The following is an 18,907-nucleotide window of genomic DNA, read 5'->3' as shown; positions in this document are numbered from 1 at the left end:
CTTCCGTGTTTTCCTTCGAAGTCTTACTAAAATTACCGTCTCCTTTCTTACGTTAGAGGCATCGGACTTATTTGTGCTGCTGCAGGGTAGGTCTTCAAGAAAAGATTTAAAATAGAGGACCTGCGTTTTTGTCATTGAAAATCCTGCGATTAGTTGTAGAAGTAGTTTTGGCTCCGCTGTGGTGCTTGATTTATATTGTTTTTATCCAGTTAGGGTCTCTCGTCCCCTCCCACTGCTTTTGGGTTATACAAGGCATTTTCTTCCGTCCTTTTTGTTTTTGTACATATTGCTGTACCTTGTAAAGAATGCCCTGTCCCAGAGAGAGTGCTCTCCCAATAATGTGAGGAGTGCTTCCTATTTATAGTTTATCAAGCATCCTGGGATCTTTCTACATGAAAGATGCCATCAGAATGGAGGTTCTCACTAATGCACTTACAGCTTTCATTATTTTGGCCTGTGGGTTCCTGCCACCTACTTCTGACTTTGCATATACATTGCTGCCTTTCTGCTTGTCAGATAAATCACTGAAGTTACCAGGCTCAAAATAGTCTTTAACTTTCCATGTCAGAAGAATATCCTTTCAAAGACACTGGCGTTTCATTTCTGAAGGCAGGAATATAAACTTAAATGCAGATGTGTCAGGCTGGCTCTGATCTTGATTGCAGATGTGGAGAGAAAGCAAATATTCACTTGGTCACAATTGTGGAGCCTGGAGTTAAAATCTAAGCCACTCAGTCTGGAGGGGGGCACATCTGTTCGTCTCCCAGGAAAAAATTGTCCAGTTGCCCTTTGAAACCACTACGTGCTGCTTTTAATGGTTCTGTCAGCAATTCATTTAAATTCCCCCGTTGTCTCCCAGACTTGTGCACACACTGGTTTCTTCCAACTCCCCAGTGGGTGAACTGTTTACTACTTCAAACACCCTCATGGCATTGTTTCTCTTATTCTCTTTAGAATTGGATATCTTCAGGAGAACACGCTTCTTCTTTTTGTTCCTGCTTTTAAAAAAAATTAAATTGTTTTGCAAAAATCTAGTTGGTCTAATAAAATATATCATCTCAACTACGAGTCCTGATTTGCTTTTAAAAGGGGAATTTCAAAGTACTTTTCACGATCCCAACCTATGCGAGTACTTTGAACAAATTAAGAACATACCAAAAGCAACAAATCTGTTCATATGCCTGCTAAAACCAGAGATTAATGGGTCTCTTCCCTTGATGCCACAGACACGCATACGGAAACCCAATGCTTGTCTTTCCTGCTCTGCTTGGATGTTAAGCAGAGTTAAAATTGGTAAAAGAAGGGGAACCCCAGGGCTCTGTACATGTGTCTAAGTATCTGAAAGCTTTCCATTTTAGTGCTAAATCTGCAGGAAAATCAGGCCAAGACACTGCAGAAATAAGCTGAAAGAAAACTGCACATGAACTTCCAAAAGCCTTCCTTGCATTTCACATCCCTGCACCTTTCCCTCTGTATATTTATACATTAGATTCTTATTTCTCTTCCACATCTCTGGCTGGCATAACATATCTACAATATGTTGCATGGTTGTATTTCACCTCTCACCCCAAAGCACTTTCCAAAATGAAATGCCCGCCATGCATTGGGATCCAATGCAGCCTTTTATGGAACAAAATGTAGCAGTGACGTAAGTTTTCAGCCGCACTTTACAAGATCACCAGATCTCTCCTAGCCTGGGCTCCATTTTTCTTTTTGCTGCAACTGCTATTTTTACTTCCAGCCCCTTGCTGGATTGCCTTACGTTTTGCTACTTAGGATTTCATGAGTCATTCATCACCCCAGCTCATTACAAATTTGCTCTTCCATGCCTATGATAGTCCCTATTTTAACCTATAAGCAACTTGAAGGTGTCAGTTCTTCCAAATATGTTTCCCTATGTGTAAAGGGATAGATGAGACTCAGGTCATTTTTATCCGTTCCTTTATTCTCTTGTATTGACACACACAGCTGTACAGCTTGTCTCTTGTACTCGGGGAATGGAAAACAGATTTGACAAAATATGGAAACTGTTTTCAGTACGATCTGGCACAAATTTGCAGTGTCTTCTGTGCCGGTCATTGAAGCCTGTGCGTCATCTCACAGTACCTAAGCAATCAGGTAAATTGAATTACCCAGTGTGCCCGTTCTGCAGATGTTGGATTTTCTAGAATCTGCCTTCTGCCACCACTTCATAAGCAATATGTGTGAATGCCACCTTCCCCACTGCAGGAGAGAGGGGGAAAGTCTAATGATTAATGCACAGCTAGGAGTCGGGAAGTCTTGGCTGTGACCTATAGACAGGCCACTTAACATCTATCTCAGTTTCCCTAGTCTCTTACTGCCTTGCAGTGCGGTTACAAAAGGATCCAAGGTACTGTATTAAAATGCTCTCGCTCGGCATGTTACTATAATAGACACCATCCCACAGCTATTAGTCAGGTATTTATCCCTGGAGTTTGAATTAGCATTAGTATTACATAGCATCTTTCACACTTACTCTTTAAAATGTCTTGAGATCACACAGTTAGATCTTCACCACTAGCACGCATGCTCTTGCAATTCCTTTCCACTAAAAGTAAGTTGAAATATCACCAGATGAAATCCCAGATTCCAAGTCTTTTTCCTTTGTAGCTGCTGCTCAGGTAATTCACTGCATATGGGACTATTTCTGACTTGAAACAATTCAGCACAGTGACAATTTATCCCAGATCTTCTTAAAAAGAGTCTGGGCAGAGACGTACATGAACAGGTTGTGGTGAGGTAAAGGAAAGCGAGGTTTTCAGTTAACCCCGGGGTGGCCACAAATGCTACAGGCAGCCTATGTGTGGCATGTGGCAGACCAGAGAAAGGCAGGCAACACAGGTGCAGATCAAGCAGAGTGCAGGACAACAGATTCGGTAGGGGAAGGGGACCAGAGTGATACTCAGACCATGCAGGATTGCTGTTGTGGCATGCGTGCCAAAAAAGATTGGCCCTCTCTGAGCTAACTTCCCATGTGCATGCTTTTACCCCACAAAGAACTGGATGCAAGCTGCTGACATAATTATCTAGGTAAGGAAAGAGATTAAAACGTGTAGAGCTGGCCTTGGCTTGTGAGAGGAGTGTCTCCCTGTGCAGAAAAGGAGACACAAGGCTGAACCGAAGTAGTGATGGATACAGGCTAGCTAAGCTGTTGCTGAGATAATCCAAATTCCTTTTAGCAGTGGAATTGCTTTATTCCTGGCACAGTTTGATCCCACAAGGCTGCTTCCCTGCCAGGAGAGCAGAGACAAAGCCGAAAGTTGGAACTTGTTTTCTTTGCACCCTTTTTCATCGGGCCCTGCTCTTCAGCAGGGCTAGCCGTCCTACCCCTGCTTTTGTTCGGTTGTTCTAGGCCGCAGAAAAGGCAGCTTTCCTGGGACCTCTCTCAGCCGGCCAGGGAGCTCTGCTGTACTTTGAGCCCAGATAAGCAATTGTGATGCCCTTTGAAGCGCTGCACGCTGGAATGCAGCCAGTTCCTGCCCTGAAGAGGAAATACTGACCGGGTGCATAATGTTCCCAGCTGCTACCGGCCAGCATTGTAGGCAGGTTGTGCCGTTGAGGCAGCAGAGGGGAGAGGGAACAGCATCCAGCCAATACTGCCTTTGATTCTCTACCCCCTACTCCGCTGCTTTCAAAACCAAAAGCAATTTCCTGGCCTGAGTAGGTGAATAGGAGGACCTGATGCAGGAAGCCCATTCTTTGAAGCTGGTAGTCTGATTCCACACGCTGCTTGAACACTTCAAGGGCTATTCAGGTAGGAAAGATGACTTCAAAAGAAAGGGCTGTGGTCTCCAGCCCATCAGAGGGAACCAGGACAAACGCTCTTAGAGGCAGCAACAAGTCCTAGAAGCCCTTTCTATATTATTGCTCAACTTCTAAGGAAAAATATCCTAATGAGGTTGTGTCTAACAGCAAGCAAGTACTACCAGTATTAAACACAGCATTTTTTAAAAATGATTTTTAGAAGGCATCTCTGAGTGACAACTTTTATCACGGAGAAGCTGCTGCACATTTCCCCAAAGGGAAAGAAGTTCACGGTTCTTGACAGGATGGGACCTTTAATTCAACGGCAGGGAGGTCAGAACAGTTGGAGATCCCGTTCTGCACCTTCACAGCTGTTAGTATTCAAACATCTTCCTCCTGCTCTGCCATTGAGGATTTGTAGAGTCATGGCTAGGGAATGGGCAGGCTTATGACAGCAGCAACCTGTACTCGCCATGTCACGGCACCATCAAAGCTTATGTGGCTTTTCAAGATGGAAAGCATTACCATCTGCTGTCTGCACGACATCCTGCTGCTTGGTCTGTAACTGCTTATTTGTCAGAGTTACCCCTGCTTATTTCACAGTTAACCTTCCCTAAAAGTCATTTTTCTATTTGCCCCCTGTGGACATGCTGGGTAGCAGTACAGCTCTGCTGCTAGGACTTACTATGTGGATCTGAGACGTGGACAAGATATGGGAGACACCTTAAGTCATTGCAGACGTATCATCAACTCTGCCTATGAAAGATCCTTCAAATCCAGTGGGTAGATGGATGCACCAATATTGTCAAAGTCTCACAAGCAACAAGGTGATGATCAACCAACATCAGCTTCACTCTCCTGGCTAAGTCATCCGGATGTCTGACTCCAGACTCCTGAAACAAGTTTATTCTCCCAGCTCAGTCAAGGTGTACGCTTCAAGAGGAAAGCAGAGAAGGTGCTTCGAGGATGTCCTCGAGGCCAGCTTGAAAAAACGCAACATCGACATCAACTTACGGGAAAGTATTGTCCAGGACTACCTCAAACAGGGGAAGAGTCTGCTGCAAGGGTCTCAGTACTTTGAACCCATTTGATTAGGCATCTGGCTGGGGTCATTTGACACCTCCCCCAGCACTCTCCTGCCCAGCGCAGGGGTTTGGCCTTGATCTGATGAAGTCCCTTCTGAACCTAGTATCTATGAATCTATGATGACAGCAAGAGATGGAAAAGCAGGAGCGGCAGAAATAGCATGTCACAGAATGAATCGAATCCAGAGCCACCCACTCCACACGAAAACGCATGCCCAAGTTGCAGCAGTTTGTTGTTTCCCAGATCGGCCTCATCAGCTATCTTTGGGCCCATGGGGAAGACAGTCATCCTTGTCTGTGAGTGATTACTGAAGACAAAGAGATGATTCATAAGTACATGATATTTTGCTGGCCCTTACCTCCAGAAGCTGCTGAACACTGTTCCAGACTTCTTTAAGTTGACAGGAGAGGCAAGATGTTGGACATCTCTCCACATAGTATGTGCATTTTCCTCAGGAAGGTTTCAACCCAACTGGAACCCAGTACCCAGAAGCGTAAATCTATCCATGGAGATTGAGGACATACTTTGGGGTGTGTCCATGGAGTCAGTTGTCGGAAGCTTTTCCTAACAAAGAAATCAATGTGAACAGTGGTCCACTTGAACTTTGTTGATTTGGAAGGTAGTCTGTAAAAGATGTTCACTCATAGCTCTTTTCAGTTACAAATCAGCATTTGTAGGTCCATTAGTACTAGGGGGGCTCTATATTTGCAATCTATTTTCAAGCTTCTCTTTGAACTTCAGATGCCAGGACCCTATTTTCCTGTCACTTTGCCAAGACCCGAAATCTCCAAGAGGAAATGTCAAAGTTTAGATGCCAAGAGTGCACTAAAACCTGTCCAGTTTTTGGAATTTTACAGATTTGTACATTTATTTTGTTTGGAGCAGCCAAGGAAGAGTTGGCAGCCTTCTAAGTTACGTGCAGAAAGGAAGTCTACAGAAATACATTTCTCTGCTGAAGGTCTATCAACCAAAGCAATGGCTACTTCAGATCTTACCGCAAAGTATTTTTGCGAGGCAGTCTAAATATGCCCATTGAGCCCATCATATCAAGGTGGTTGTCACTTTCTGCTGATCACTTTCATGGATAGATCTTCTCTGTTTAGCAGGAAAAAGGGGGTCTTAGAATACAGTTCTTGAAATAGCCCGACTCGCATGCACAAGCAGCTGAAACTCAGATAGCATCCCACTTCCATCTATAATTTCAGACCAACATGGGCTTTTTTCAGTTGCTAAATGTCTAAAGCACAGTATTTGCACCATGCCATCTGATTAAACATCTATAATAAGTGTTGTACATACAAATAAGGCTTTATAATGTAGCCTGGTGCATTGTCCAAGAAAAGATGCTGTAATTTTTTGATACGGGTGTACTTGCAGAAACTAAACTGACTTCAACCTTTTGCATAACCAGTACAGTATAACCTTGATTATTCAAAACAGGGTCATGTCCTTTAATATGTATTACCCTGAAAGGTGTCTTGGTATCAGCTTATTTGGAGCGCCGCGTGACATTTTGATCAAGGCTATACTGTATTATTGAAGATCTTACTTTTAAGAACTTGGGTATGTTCTTCAAAATCAGCTGGAAAGAGCTTTAGTTTTTACAGATGTAGAGTCCCTTAAACAAATGTCATGTCAGAGGTCTCCCATTTCAACTATAATCTCTATTTGCAAGTATAGGTCAACTTGATCTTCGTATGTTATTACATTTTTTTTCTATTGGACCAGGCCTAGGTGACCGAAATGTCTAATTTGTTATTGGACAACAAAGGTTTGAAGGTCTTAGTCACAGATGGGGCATAAGGAAGGAGAGAGGCTGGCTAGAACTGTACTTAAATGCAGATCAGCTTGGCATGTAATAAGTTGCCTTCAATTTCTCATGACTTGGCCAGTGTCTTAAAAGACTAACAAATGAGGCTCTGTAACGAATTAAGCAGCTAAAAATGATGGCGCGATGCTGTGTTTCTCCTTGTAGAACAGGAGATGAGCCATTTCCTTGGGAGAACTTGAACCTTAGGGCATCAGGAAGGAGACGGTTAGTCTTCTAGCTATGAGGCCTCAAATATTGTTTTTATAAAAGAATAAACAAGATGACCAGTGCGTGTATAATACTTGAATAGACAGACTTGCTTCCTTGAGCTCTCCACAATTTTAGAATATAGCCTAAGCACCTACACATATAATGAAGTGAATGGCTTGGCAGATGTTGCATATCAGGGGTGTCAAGTATGTGATCCGTGGGCCAGTTCTGACCCATGGAGCTGTGTTGTTTCATCCACAGGGCTTCTTGGAGAGGCTGCGAATTTGGGTGTGGGGCCTGCTGCCAAATACCCAGGTACAGAGTCCTGTTGGGGATATGTTTTGACAGCACTAGGGTGAGCGGTGGCTGCATTAATCCACACGGCTCCCTGACCTGGTGGGTCTGAACTTGGCCTGCAAGGAGCCCCTCAGTTCACATCCAGCCCTTGAGGGCCAAGTGAGTTTGACTGTCCAGTTAGAGAAACACTTGGCTGAGGAATCACTCTTGCAAAAGGGCGTTTCCAGCTGCGCTGGTGGAGCCAAGGATTGAGTATGTTGGAGTATAGCAGAAAGGAGTAAAGGACTATGCTGTGACAGCTGCAGATGCTGTTGTCTTCTGCAGGAGGTGGCGATAACCACAGTACAACTCAGGTTGTGGAGTGGCAGGGCTTGAATCTTGGAGGTAGGAATAGAGAGCATACTTCCAGAAGCTCAGCTCGCTCGTGCATCTGCATCTTATTTTTGTTGCTTCATCCTTCTCCCCACTCCTGTCATCTCTACCTAGTAAAGCCTTTTACAGTGAACTTTCACTGTGGGTCTAGTCTGCGGCACAACGCAACCTTGAATTCAGGCTTGGTCCCTGATCTGTGATGACTTGGGGCATCGTTTCAATCTCACGTTGTCTGTATATATGTGAATTCTGAGCCATTCCAGGAAAAATTAAACTACACTCAGGTTTTAAATGCATGGAAAGGAATAGCGTTAACTCCATATGTCAACTCTCCTACCCCAGCTGGGATTCATTCTGTCACCCGCAAGTTGAGATCACTTCCTCTCTTGGCTGGAGATGGTGTATCAATATTTCGTGACTTTACTGAAGAGTAGCCAAACATAAGGTTATATCAAGGCACCGAGTTTGTTGAACTCAGACCGCCAGCACAGTCTTGACTTGCATTACAACTTTGCGAGTATAAAACTTGTCTCTACTGAAATAGAAAATATTTTTAGCTGTCCTTTGAGGATACAATAGATATGGATCCTGTTTAAAGGGATGAAGTAAAACCAGTGCCCCAGATTTAACTATCTTCAATATCATTTGACTCTTCTTCCTATTTTTTATACATAAAGGCCTTGGTGTAACTATCTCTCTTTTTAGAGACAAGAGCAGACAAACATCTCCTTATTGCAGAAAAGGCAAGGAACATTTCCCTGGCCAGTAATATTCCCAGGGTGGCACTTGTCTCAGAGGTAATGCACAAAGCAAAGGAGGCTTTATTTTAAATTCTGGAAGATAGCAGTGTTAAAATGTCAAAAAGCTTTCGATGGAAACCCAACTCCTTAATGATATAAAAATGAAGGTAAGAACAGCTTTTATGAAGAACATATAAAGAGCTAAAACTGTTCAGTGACAAGTTAGTAGATACACAAACAGATATTCCTCCTAGTTGAAAGGGAGATATCATTACTTTAAATTCCCTTGTATCCCTATAGCAATCCGTTATTAGGCTTTTGCAATGTTGTTGTGTTTTTTTTTTTTTTTGTTTTTTTCACTATGGTATCTTGTTTTTAATTCCAGCAGTCAGTTAGTGGAAATCTGACTTTGCTTTCGCTACTGGTTAGAGAATATGGTACACTTAAACTGTGAGGGACAGGGACTTGCTGTTCTTCAATATCCTTATATTTTACAGCACCTAATGTAACATGCTGGTATTATAAAACAGATAGACTGAGGTGTCTCTTTTGGGGGGATAGGGATTTGGGGCAGTTTTGGTACCACCTGCACTTATCTCAAGGATGAGCCTAACCCAATGATTCTCCCTCTGGGTGCCACAGCAGCCTGGCATGCCTTAATCCTTTCAGGAGTGCCATTGGGGGCTGCACAGTGATGTGCAAACACGATGCACAAGATTCTGGGTGATTCACACCTGGACATTTCAAATAGAAACCCATAGTGTGGAAACCAGACCCCAACAGCTCAGAATTTCTGATTCCTTTGCAGCAGAATTGCTCTGTTGGGTTGGTTGGGTTTTTTTCTGTAGTCAAAAAATGAGCGAGAAGGTAAGAAGGGTTTTTCGAGGAGTGCCATGAGTGTAAAAATATTGAGAGCCACTGGTTTAAGCTAACCTCAGTCAGCTGCCTGAAGAACATGGCTTACCTGTAGCTGCTGCTCATGGATACGGACATAAGCAGGTTGCAGGTTAGTTTGATACTGTGACTGTCTAAACCACAGGGTCTTTCAATATGCTCGTTTCCAAGCCGGAACAAAAAAAAAGCATTGAACAGCAACAGGTTTTTAGCTTAGCGCCTCCCAGAGTCTTGAAACTGCAGTACTTCCCTTACTGTACTTGCTAAAGACCTGGGGTACAGTTTGTCCTGTTGCTGTTCTGTAAAACAGTTGGTAAGTGTTAGGGGCTCCCGGTGCTGCAGAAAGGTAGCTACGTGCTTAGCAAATACTACTTAATACTAAGATTGGAAGTTTATTGAATACCTTTGGTTAGGCAACATTTTAAAAAAAAGAAAATTTAATCCTTGAGCAAACATTGAGCTTAAGTCTTTGTGTTTACAGTATTTGTTCTAAAACCCCTTGCAGCCTGGAGAAACAAAGAGCATGTGCTTCATGGTTCTGATGGGGAAATGGCTTTTTGAGATGATACTGGACTGCAAAATCTCAGAATACAATTGCAGCATAAACAGGAGCTTTTGATGAACGTGAAGGGAACAGCTGAGGACCCTTGGGTCAAAATGGGACTTGCACATTTTAAAGGTCACATTACTATGTATAGCTAACCCAAGGCTTCCAATGAACCTTATTGAGATGAGGGCTCACTAGGTAAATAGCCTGCCTCCTTTTCTGTAAACCCCGTTCAGTGCCTTCTTTCTAATATTTACCAATGTGCATCTCTTTACAGGATTCATGAATAAAATTTTCCATCCCAACATCGACGAAGCGTAAGTAAATCCTTGTTGTGTGGTATAATAATTAAGGATATTATCAGATTGCAGCAGTATTATGCTTTTCATAAGAGCTAAAGCAGCTTTTTTTTCTCTCTTTTTAAGTATGCTAATAGGTAGGGTTGGATAAAGCTTTCATCTAATCCAGTACTGACAGTCCAGGCTAAGAACCTGATGTGAATGGACAGTGTGTCATGTAACTAACCCCTTGGTAAACATCCAGGTCGAACTGATGCTGTAGGCAGGAGTGCATGGGGATACGTGATGCAGAAATCGTCTTTGCTTGTGGCCTGTATGCAGACAACATTGGCTGCTCTTTTAAAATAAATGAGCTGCCTCTTCTAGCTGGAAGCATCCAGGCTTGCTAATCCTGCTTTTCACAGGTACAACATGGGCTTTCTCCAGAGCAAGGAGAACATTGGCAAAGCCTACTGGCCTCTGTGTATTAATCAGCATTAGCATACAACCTCATTTATAATATATAACTAGAAACCCTCATTGGGTCACTTCGTTTGCCCATTGAATGAAGCCCCGCCGTCCTTTTTCAGACTGACTCGCTAGTGAGATTCCTTGCTTGTCAAAGGTCAGGTCTGCGTACTTGGTATAAAAGCTCACCTATTTACTATGGCTGCTGATCCAGTCCCATCTATAGTTTAACACAGCTTGCCGTAAGAGTTGGCCAAGGTGGAAATCAAAACCTGTGTTAAACTTGGAAGTGTTTATCTAACTTGCAGATGTTTTCAATTCTGCTCTTTCTTTCCATCTGTTTCAGGTCAGGAACGGTATGTCTAGATGTAATTAATCAGACTTGGACAGCTCTCTACGGTGAGTGTTGGCAGTGTTTCCTTCTGTTTATTTGGTGGGAGTATACTTTATTTGTCTTAGTACCTCAGTGCAGTTTGGAGGTGTTCAGTGCTGGGTATCTCTTGGAAAGCTGGAGCCAAATTGTAGATTGTTCTCTGAACAGCTGCAGAAGTTTGATTATTGTTTGCATGGCAACTTTCATCCCAAAATGCTAAAGTATTCTGTACATGTCACACAGGAATTGCCCCAGCCACCTCTGTCCTAGGTAGCAGCGCTTCAGCAGCACATGGCAGCATTTTCAGTAGGAATGCCACCCCGTTTCACTTGAAAACCTAGAGCAGGAACCTAAGTAACTGGATTGCAGTTCTGCTAACTAAAATTCAGTCAGTGTTGAAGGTGTTCGTTGACTGTCAGGACTGTGAAGCAGCTTCTACAGGAAAAGGCATTGGAAACCATTTTCTCTGAGCATCGCTGTGAAATGCATGCGCCCCTTGCTGCAGAGATATGTTTTCCAAGTAGGTCTTTCACCCAGTTCTGGCTGGACATGACCTGCTTATCTTCAGAGGCCATAAGTATCAGCTTGTAGTGATAAAGATCCAAGAAAATTTTCAGTTCTCATGAGATTCTGAAGCTGTTGAGACCGTAGGCGGTTACTGCAGGCAGCCTTGACAAGATGGAGTTTCCTGACAAAAATACTGACACTTGGTGTGGGGTTAATAGGATAGAGATGGTCAAATAAGAGTTCAAATCTAAACTCTCTCTCTTTCACCAGCAAGCTGTAGCTCGACCTGTTGCCCCCAGTCACTGGATTTCTTGGCTCTGAGATTTGAAACCGATGGCTAAAGTGACAAATTACTTTCATTAGTTAAGCTCAGCTTGGGGTCATCCCCACCCCTTTATAACTTATGTTGTGGAAACAGTGGACACGGGAACTAGAATTGCTCTAGCAACTTATTGAACTTTCCACGTACTCCCAGTCCGCATGTCATAAGTGCTTGTGTTGGGGCTGCACCATGTCAGGCTTGCACCTTTGAGGCAAATAGAGATCAGGTTAGCTGTAACACAGGTGTTTTCACTGAAGGAAGAAGAGGAGACTTTTTGCAATTCTAGGGTGAACAAACCCTTCTCTCACTTCTACAGCGATTGCACCAGACATGCTTATTCCCTGCAGTGGACTTTGCCCTGAGAAAATCCAATAGGAGGATAAGCAGTTAGGGTGTTAGGTAAGCAACATGCAGTTTTGTTCAGCAAACTTTAAATGCTGGCCACAGATGACATGTAGGACTAGACAGCTTAGAATTTCTTCACTCTATCTGCAGTGCTGATTCTCTGAGAGCCAGCAATCTGCAGTCTGGTTTGTAAGCCATGCACAAATAGTTTCCTGTGTTGAGACATGCTATAGTGCATTGTCACAACAGAGTTTCCACAGTATTTCCAAACAGTGTCATACAAACACTTTTTTTTGGTAACCTGTTTCCTAACTAATTCTTCTCTGTTTCATCGTCAGTGGGGCTCTTACAGGGAGAAAAACAACTGTTTCCTCTTGTGATGTATAAACATCTCAATTTTTGAAAGACTCATGCCTGCTTGGTTTTTAATTTTCCATAAGTAATCCAAGGAACATGTGATCAAGATGCCTTGACTGTGTATTCCTTTGAGCAGCAGTGAAGAGATCACTCCACACCAACTGACAACACTTGTCAAACAAAACTGTTTTTAGCCCCAGTCACAATCATCTTAGTTCAGATTACCCAGGGTTTTTTTTTTTGTTTTTTGCTGGGGCATGCTTTTTGAGTGCTGACAAAGCAACTCCTGATGTAGCTAGTATGTCCAGATGTAACAGTGACTCCATCAGACCTACCTCTTCTTCTCTCCCACCCCCTTTATGATTCAGTCACCAAAACATTCAGATGCTTGGCTTCACCTTGAGGGAATACACAATATTTCCCTTGGCAGAAATGGGCGTGTTTGACGCTGAAGTGACAGTCAGTATGTGGATAAAGTCTTTCAATGTAAATCAGTAACACTATTTTGCTATGTGTTTTACCTTTTGAACTAAGCTGTTCCTGCACTAGCAGAAAAGACCCAGTGCAAGTCAGATCCACTACACTGAAGACAAGGATTTACTCTTTATGTTCCTTTTAGTTAACCGATGGCCTTGTTACATGTTGTACTTCAAGCTGCACAAATTTTGATCAGCTTAGTGCTAGCTTGGAGTTTGGAGCAGTCACACTTAGTCCAAGCACCCTCTCTGACTTCCTATCTGCATAGCTGTGACCTGCTGCTAGAGAAATAGTGAGCAGTGAGGTCCCTTCCAGCCCTGCCTCTATGATTCTCTAGGCTTCTAGGGCTGTGGCTCACTCCTTACCTCTCCTGCTAGGCAAAGAGCTCCAATAGCGCCCTGCTTCATGTACCCAGCACGACTGCTGCAGGGTCGGGGGCAGCCTGCTGCCAGGGAAGCCAGGGCAGGGACACAGCTTTCATGAGCCGGTTTGCTCCATAATGAATCCCCAGTGCTGCCTGCTTCAGCTGGGCATCTCGGCCTCCCAGCCAGGCTGAACATTCCTGATGCTCATCAAGGCTGCCAGCTGAGAGGGGAAACTTCAGCAAAAATAGCCCCCTGCCCTGTCCCTGATCAGAACAGGTGCACCGGGCATCCTGGGGTGTGGAGGTGGACTCGAAAAAGGTTGGGAGAGGTTGGGTTGGTCGGTCAAACTCTCATTAGCTTGCAGTCTCTAGCTAGGAGAAGGCTGGATCAGCACTGAGGGAAGAGGAGGAAATAAAGGGCTGTGGAGTATGCTGGGCGGATACGAGCTTTTATGGGAGCTGGGTATGGTAGGGCCATGGGAAGTCTGGCAGGCAAAATGTGAAGCACCGCAGTCATCTTTCAGCTGGTGTCAAGAGGGACCCGCAGGGATGAAGATGGGGCGGGGGGGAAGAGAGAGGAATCAGCCCTGCCATGCAACGCCTGTGCAGTGGTGAGCTGATTGGGGAGGAGTGGGGTATCCACAGAATAGGAGGGTGGAGAAGGGCTGTGCATCCTGGGTTACTGGAGGACTTCACCTGGGGTGGCACATTGGTGGGGAATGGCCACACATTAGTGGAACAGGAGGTGGGTTGTGTGGATCAGAGACAGTTCTGCCCTGGAGTGGCATAACTGTGAGCTGCATAATGAGTGCTTGAAGCCACTTACACATGTTAATGTGTGGACAGTTCAGGGGTTAAGAGCTCCAGGAACTGCCTAAAAGTAACGTAACTTTTAACGTAACTGCCTAAAAGACCCTGATAAGGCTCCAACCTTACTTGGCCTCGGGTCACCCAGTGTATGTGTATGAACTGTTATCTTTTCACATCCAATTAGTGCAAAATGGAGGATTAGTTTACTTGGGTGTTAGAAAGAAGCCATGCTTTTAAAGGGGAAAGCAGTAATCCTAAGGTATTTTCCATGAGGCATGACTAACCTTTCCTTAGGGCTGGTTTGTTCTCTAGCTAACTATACTCCCAATTTCCACTTGGTTTTCAACTGGGAAGGATTTAATACTTTCCAACAGGAAAACTAGAAGCTGGACTTTAGGTTAAAAAAATAAAAAAAATAAATCTGTTCCTGCTAGGAAATCCACTTGTTGCTGAGAATACCTCAAGTACTAGAGTAGAGGGGGACAAATGATTTCTAAAGGAGTTTTTGAAAACACCCTCGCTCTAACTCATGCCATACTATTTTTCTGCTCTCTTTTCAGAGTAGAACTATGCTTCAACCAGCTGGTACACATCCCAGGAGTTGCCGATGTGGGCACCTGGCACTGTTTTTTATATACATACATGTCAGCCACAGCAGACTTAGCCCAGAGACGTAGTATTCTTCTGCACTGTGCCCTTCCTCCCCCTAGTCTCTACTGTGGAAGTGCAGTGGCTTTGCTGCTTAGTGAAAACCTTCAGTTAACGTATAACTGACTCTTGCAGCTTAGTGGCAAATACCAAGAGGCTGGTCTGTGCCCAGAGCTGCACAGGTTTACTGGAAAAATGTGATGCTGCTTCAGCTTGCTTTAAAATGATGCAGCTCCTGTCTGTAGACAGGTACCGCTTTCCATCCCTGCTGTACAGGGCTCATGTTGAACAGTGACTCAGTTTGTTGGAGTTTGTATACATGCTGGATGTGTTAACTCAGGAAAGAAGAATCAATTAAAATGGTGAAGTCCTTTTGCTTGGTCCCGCTTGTCCAAGGCAGACCATTCGCAGCTTGACTTTACAGGAGCTTGGCCTGGTCGTCAACAGTACATTAGCTTTTAACATTGTGCTTCTCCCAGGGGTCATAGATAATGTTAGTAATAGGAAAATAAGGTGCAGCATTATATCATTTTGATCAATTGTGTTATACTTGGGTGGAGGGAAAGGTTTAGAAGACACAGGTCAAGTCCTAACCCCTAACCCTACCCCCATTAGAATCTGTTGGGCTGGTGGAGGTTAGGATATCATGACACCCCCTCTCCCCCCTGCCCACTTCAAAGTTTGCCTCACTCAGCAATGGTAGGAGACAGATTTTGGTCACTCCTCGTGCTGTGGCTACTCCAAGAGGATTTCGCTGCCATCAGGAGGGAAAGTACAAGTCTGTCTAGTTGCAAGGAAAAGACGGATGTAGCTAAAATGCATGTAATGAATACTTAAGGGTGAACTTCCTTTTGAAAAGGTTTGTGTGCATCTACTACACTCCAACAGTAAAATGACCCTCCAGATTACGTGCTGGGGACCTAGGCTTCACCTTGTGGGTGGCCACAGCCCTTCTTGAGCATGTCATCTTGACACCTCTGCCTCTGGAGTATGGTGCCCGTCTCTCTCAGAGGTGGGGTGTGGGGGGAGGGTTTTACGAGTTCATAGTTGCTCATCCGCGTCAGAAACTTGTTTCCTTTATTAGTGGTACATGCCAACTGGCACCAAAGTATTAATGTGATCTGTTCAGATCAGTACTGTTTTGAAATGGAGGGTGAACGTGTTGGTTGCTCTTTCCATAAGGCTTGAAAATGTTTGAAAATCGTATTGTGCCAAGATGCGTCACCGTAAAGTCATGGACTATGAGACGTGTTTGAAAGCGGTGATGTAACAGGAGGAAGCATGGAAAAATATAATGTAAACCAATGAAAATGAAGCTGTATTCAGGGCTAGGCACTGGATTTAATGGATGTCCATCCTGTAGTGTCTTGAATAAATTGCTTAGGTCAGTGGTTCCCAACCTTTTTAGCCTCCAGGCCCCTTCATTAACTTCTGAATTTCACAGCACCCTAGTTGAGAAGCTTTGAGCTACAGTCCAAATTCAGAAGGGTTATGGAGGGGTTCTTAAGGCTAAAAAAGGTTGAGAGCCACTAATCTAGCCAGTGCTAAGTGGGGGCAGGCTCCTGCCACTGTCTGCCCCTCTCCCTGACACCGATCTGTACCTGAGGGGCGTCCTTCCTTCACCAGGGGTTGGCAGGGAGGGCAGTAGCTGCAGCAGTCACTGGAAGAGCAGCCACAGGTGCTGCTGGGATGGGTGCAAGGCATCAGGTGGGGAGAGGAGATCATTCACCACCTCATGCAGGGGTTGGGTGCCACAGCACCCTTAAAAGGATTTTGCGGCACCCTGGTTGAGAGTTGTGGGCTTAACCTCTTGCTCAGTTTCCTTATCAAAACATGTGACAGGTTCCCAGTTCGTGGAGCTGCTGAGGGATAACTCCTTAACATTTGCGAAGTATTTTGAATGAGGTTTACTTTGTAATCCCTTCTGTACCTGTAATGTTGGGAATGCCTTATCAAACTCGTACATGTTTTCTTCTTCAGCACCGTTAAAACAGGCCAGCGTTCCCTTGCCGTTCAGTCTTGGTACCTGACAGCAGCCATCAGCCTAGTTCCACTGATGGGCCACGTATCAAGAGTGACTTGCTGGTCTGTGGGTCTGAGATTTCTCGCTGCAACGTGAACCTCTGTTCTGATTTGCAGATCTCACCAATATATTTGAATCGTTCCTGCCCCAGTTGCTGGCCTATCCTAACCCTATAGATCCTCTAAATGGTGATGCCGCAGCCATGTATCTTCACCGACCAGAAGAGTACAAACAGAAAATTAAAGGTAAGGAGCAAACAGGATGCTGAAAAGTTGATCCTGTCACTATGATTCCAACTCTGCTTGGATGAAAATTTGTCCTTTAAACTCTCTAGTTGTAACCTGCTCTTGCTCTATAATAAACCAATTTAATTTTAGCCTGGGGGAGTCCTCTGGGAGGAATGGATGGAACTGACATTGGTTGCAAATGAAAGCTGGGCTGCTGCGTACCCTACAGGGAACCGTTCTGCTCCGGCAGACTGCTGGGCAGGATGTCTTAGCAAACTCCCAAAAGTTAAGAGATCACTGAGCTCACACATGGAGTATTCCCAGCTGGTACTTTTTAAATTCTTAACCTACCTTTCTCTGAGGTAACTTTCAAGTGTAGCCATGCCCAAAGGGGTTGCTGTTTTCAAAAATCCCCAAACTTTAAAGCAGACTCTGCAGTGTGGAAGGTCAGGGAAGCTTTGTGGATAAAGCAGTAGACTCTCTAGCAGGCTTTGTGAACTTGGTCGCAGCTTAACTGTGTCAGCTGCTGCTCCCTGAAAAATGGGCTGAATACTTTTCAAGTAGGGTCTGGTGAAGTTTAATTTGTGTTCATCAGTTCCACCGACATCTCAGCTTGCAGGTGCTACGAAAAGCCAGCTAGTAAGTCCTATGTACCTGGCATCCATTCTAACCCTTCCTCACAAGTTCTTAAACCTGTTGTGTGCTGCTGCTAGAGCAATGAGTACAAATAATCAAGGAATCAAACCACATCCAGAAACTTGATCCTTCTTAAAAGTAACTCATTGGTACAAATATGGGAAGTGCCTTGTTGAGCAGAGCCTGCATCTGTTGAGTTTGGTATCCTGTCACCAGTATTGGCAGAGAGAGGTTGAAGAGCCCTGCAGAAAGCAGATATGGAAAAACCTGACCTCACAAATGCTTCATTCCATATCTCAAATCTGATGCTGTAAACTATGAAGAACGAGGTCCAGAATACCTTCCAGTATATGCAGGTGGCCATTTTACCATTCTTTACAAGAATCCCATCTCCACTTGGACTACCCAGCATCTATTAGTTTGCTATGACTGACATAAGATACAGCTAAGTGTTGCCATGCTTCATGTTGATAGGATTTGAAAATAGCCTTAGATATGTCAGAATTGATGCAGTGGATTGTAACATCTGCTCTAGCTGAGGGAAATAAATTATGTAGTTACAGTTCTTAATTCCCTCTTTCCTTTCCATCCCCATGTTTTAGTTATGAAAGCAGAAAGTACCTGCTTGATGTCTCGCTCAAGGAGAAGTAGGATCAGGTCTGCGAGTGGAAACATGGCATACGGTTTTGAAGTGACAGATCCTTACAAAAAGTACCTGTCCTTGCAGGATGTTAATGGAGCCCTTGTCCCTTTGCTTTTATAGAGTGTTTTGGGCATCCTACATGGTGCTTGTTTTTTGAGCACTTATTCCTGAAGTTTCTAAGAGCAGCATAGACAAGCCCTTGTCTAGGATGATTTAGCCAGGAATGATCCTGCTGTGAGCTGGGGAGCAGAGCAGAGTAGAGTAGATGTGGCCTCCTGAGGTCCCTCCCAGCCCTACTATTCTGTGATTCTAGGATTTATGGTAAGACCCATAGTTAACTATTGTTGCTGGTTTTTGTATTGAGGTGGGAAGCTGATTATTATTAGCACTTCAGCCCGCATGGCACAGACTATGGTCACAGAGGCAAGGGAACCTTTTGCAATTTCCATCCTTCCTTGACTTCCTAGGGCAGATCTCTTGTGCTGTCACTGGGGCCTTGTCCATGCCGTAAGCCAAATAGAGTGGCCACCCAGCTGTCACTGAGCTGCTCCCAGCAGGCTGCCCCTTAAACCAAAAGCTGTCTCACCACCTCCATGCACCACTTCAGATGGGCTAATTGGCAGTGTGGAGTAATGGTACCAGTTGACCTGCCCCCAAGCTAATTAGGCTGCTCATGGCACTATGAGGATGTGGCTACATTACTTCCAT

At 44.3% G+C, this 18,907-nt stretch overlaps 1 protein-coding gene across 6 annotated transcripts in view; it reads left to right on the top strand.

The window, feature by feature from the left end:
* The window catches only part of UBE2H (ubiquitin conjugating enzyme E2 H), a 69,963-nt gene that overhangs the window by 38,870 nt on the left and 12,186 nt on the right, over nt 1-18,907 (top strand). For all 6 annotated transcript variants that reach the window (XR_016441691.1, XR_016441689.1, XR_016441690.1 and 3 more), the window contains exons 4-6: nt 9,999-10,038; nt 10,814-10,866; nt 16,810-16,938. Coding sequence is in view for 1 of the 6 variants with exons in the window: in XM_090041494.1 (XP_089897620.1) it covers nt 9,999-10,038; nt 10,814-10,866; nt 16,810-16,938 (222 nt within the window). In the remaining 5 variants the exon portion in view is untranslated. The remainder of the gene's footprint in view (nt 1-9,998; nt 10,039-10,813; nt 10,867-16,809; nt 16,939-18,907) is intronic.

This window comes from Crocodylus siamensis, chromosome 4 (genome assembly GCF_052110815.1).
Source record: "Crocodylus siamensis isolate JL-2025a chromosome 4, ASM5211081v1, whole genome shotgun sequence".
Taxonomy (NCBI): domain Eukaryota; kingdom Metazoa; phylum Chordata; order Crocodylia; family Crocodylidae; genus Crocodylus; species Crocodylus siamensis.
This window is presented reverse-complemented; position numbering and strand designations above follow the sequence as displayed.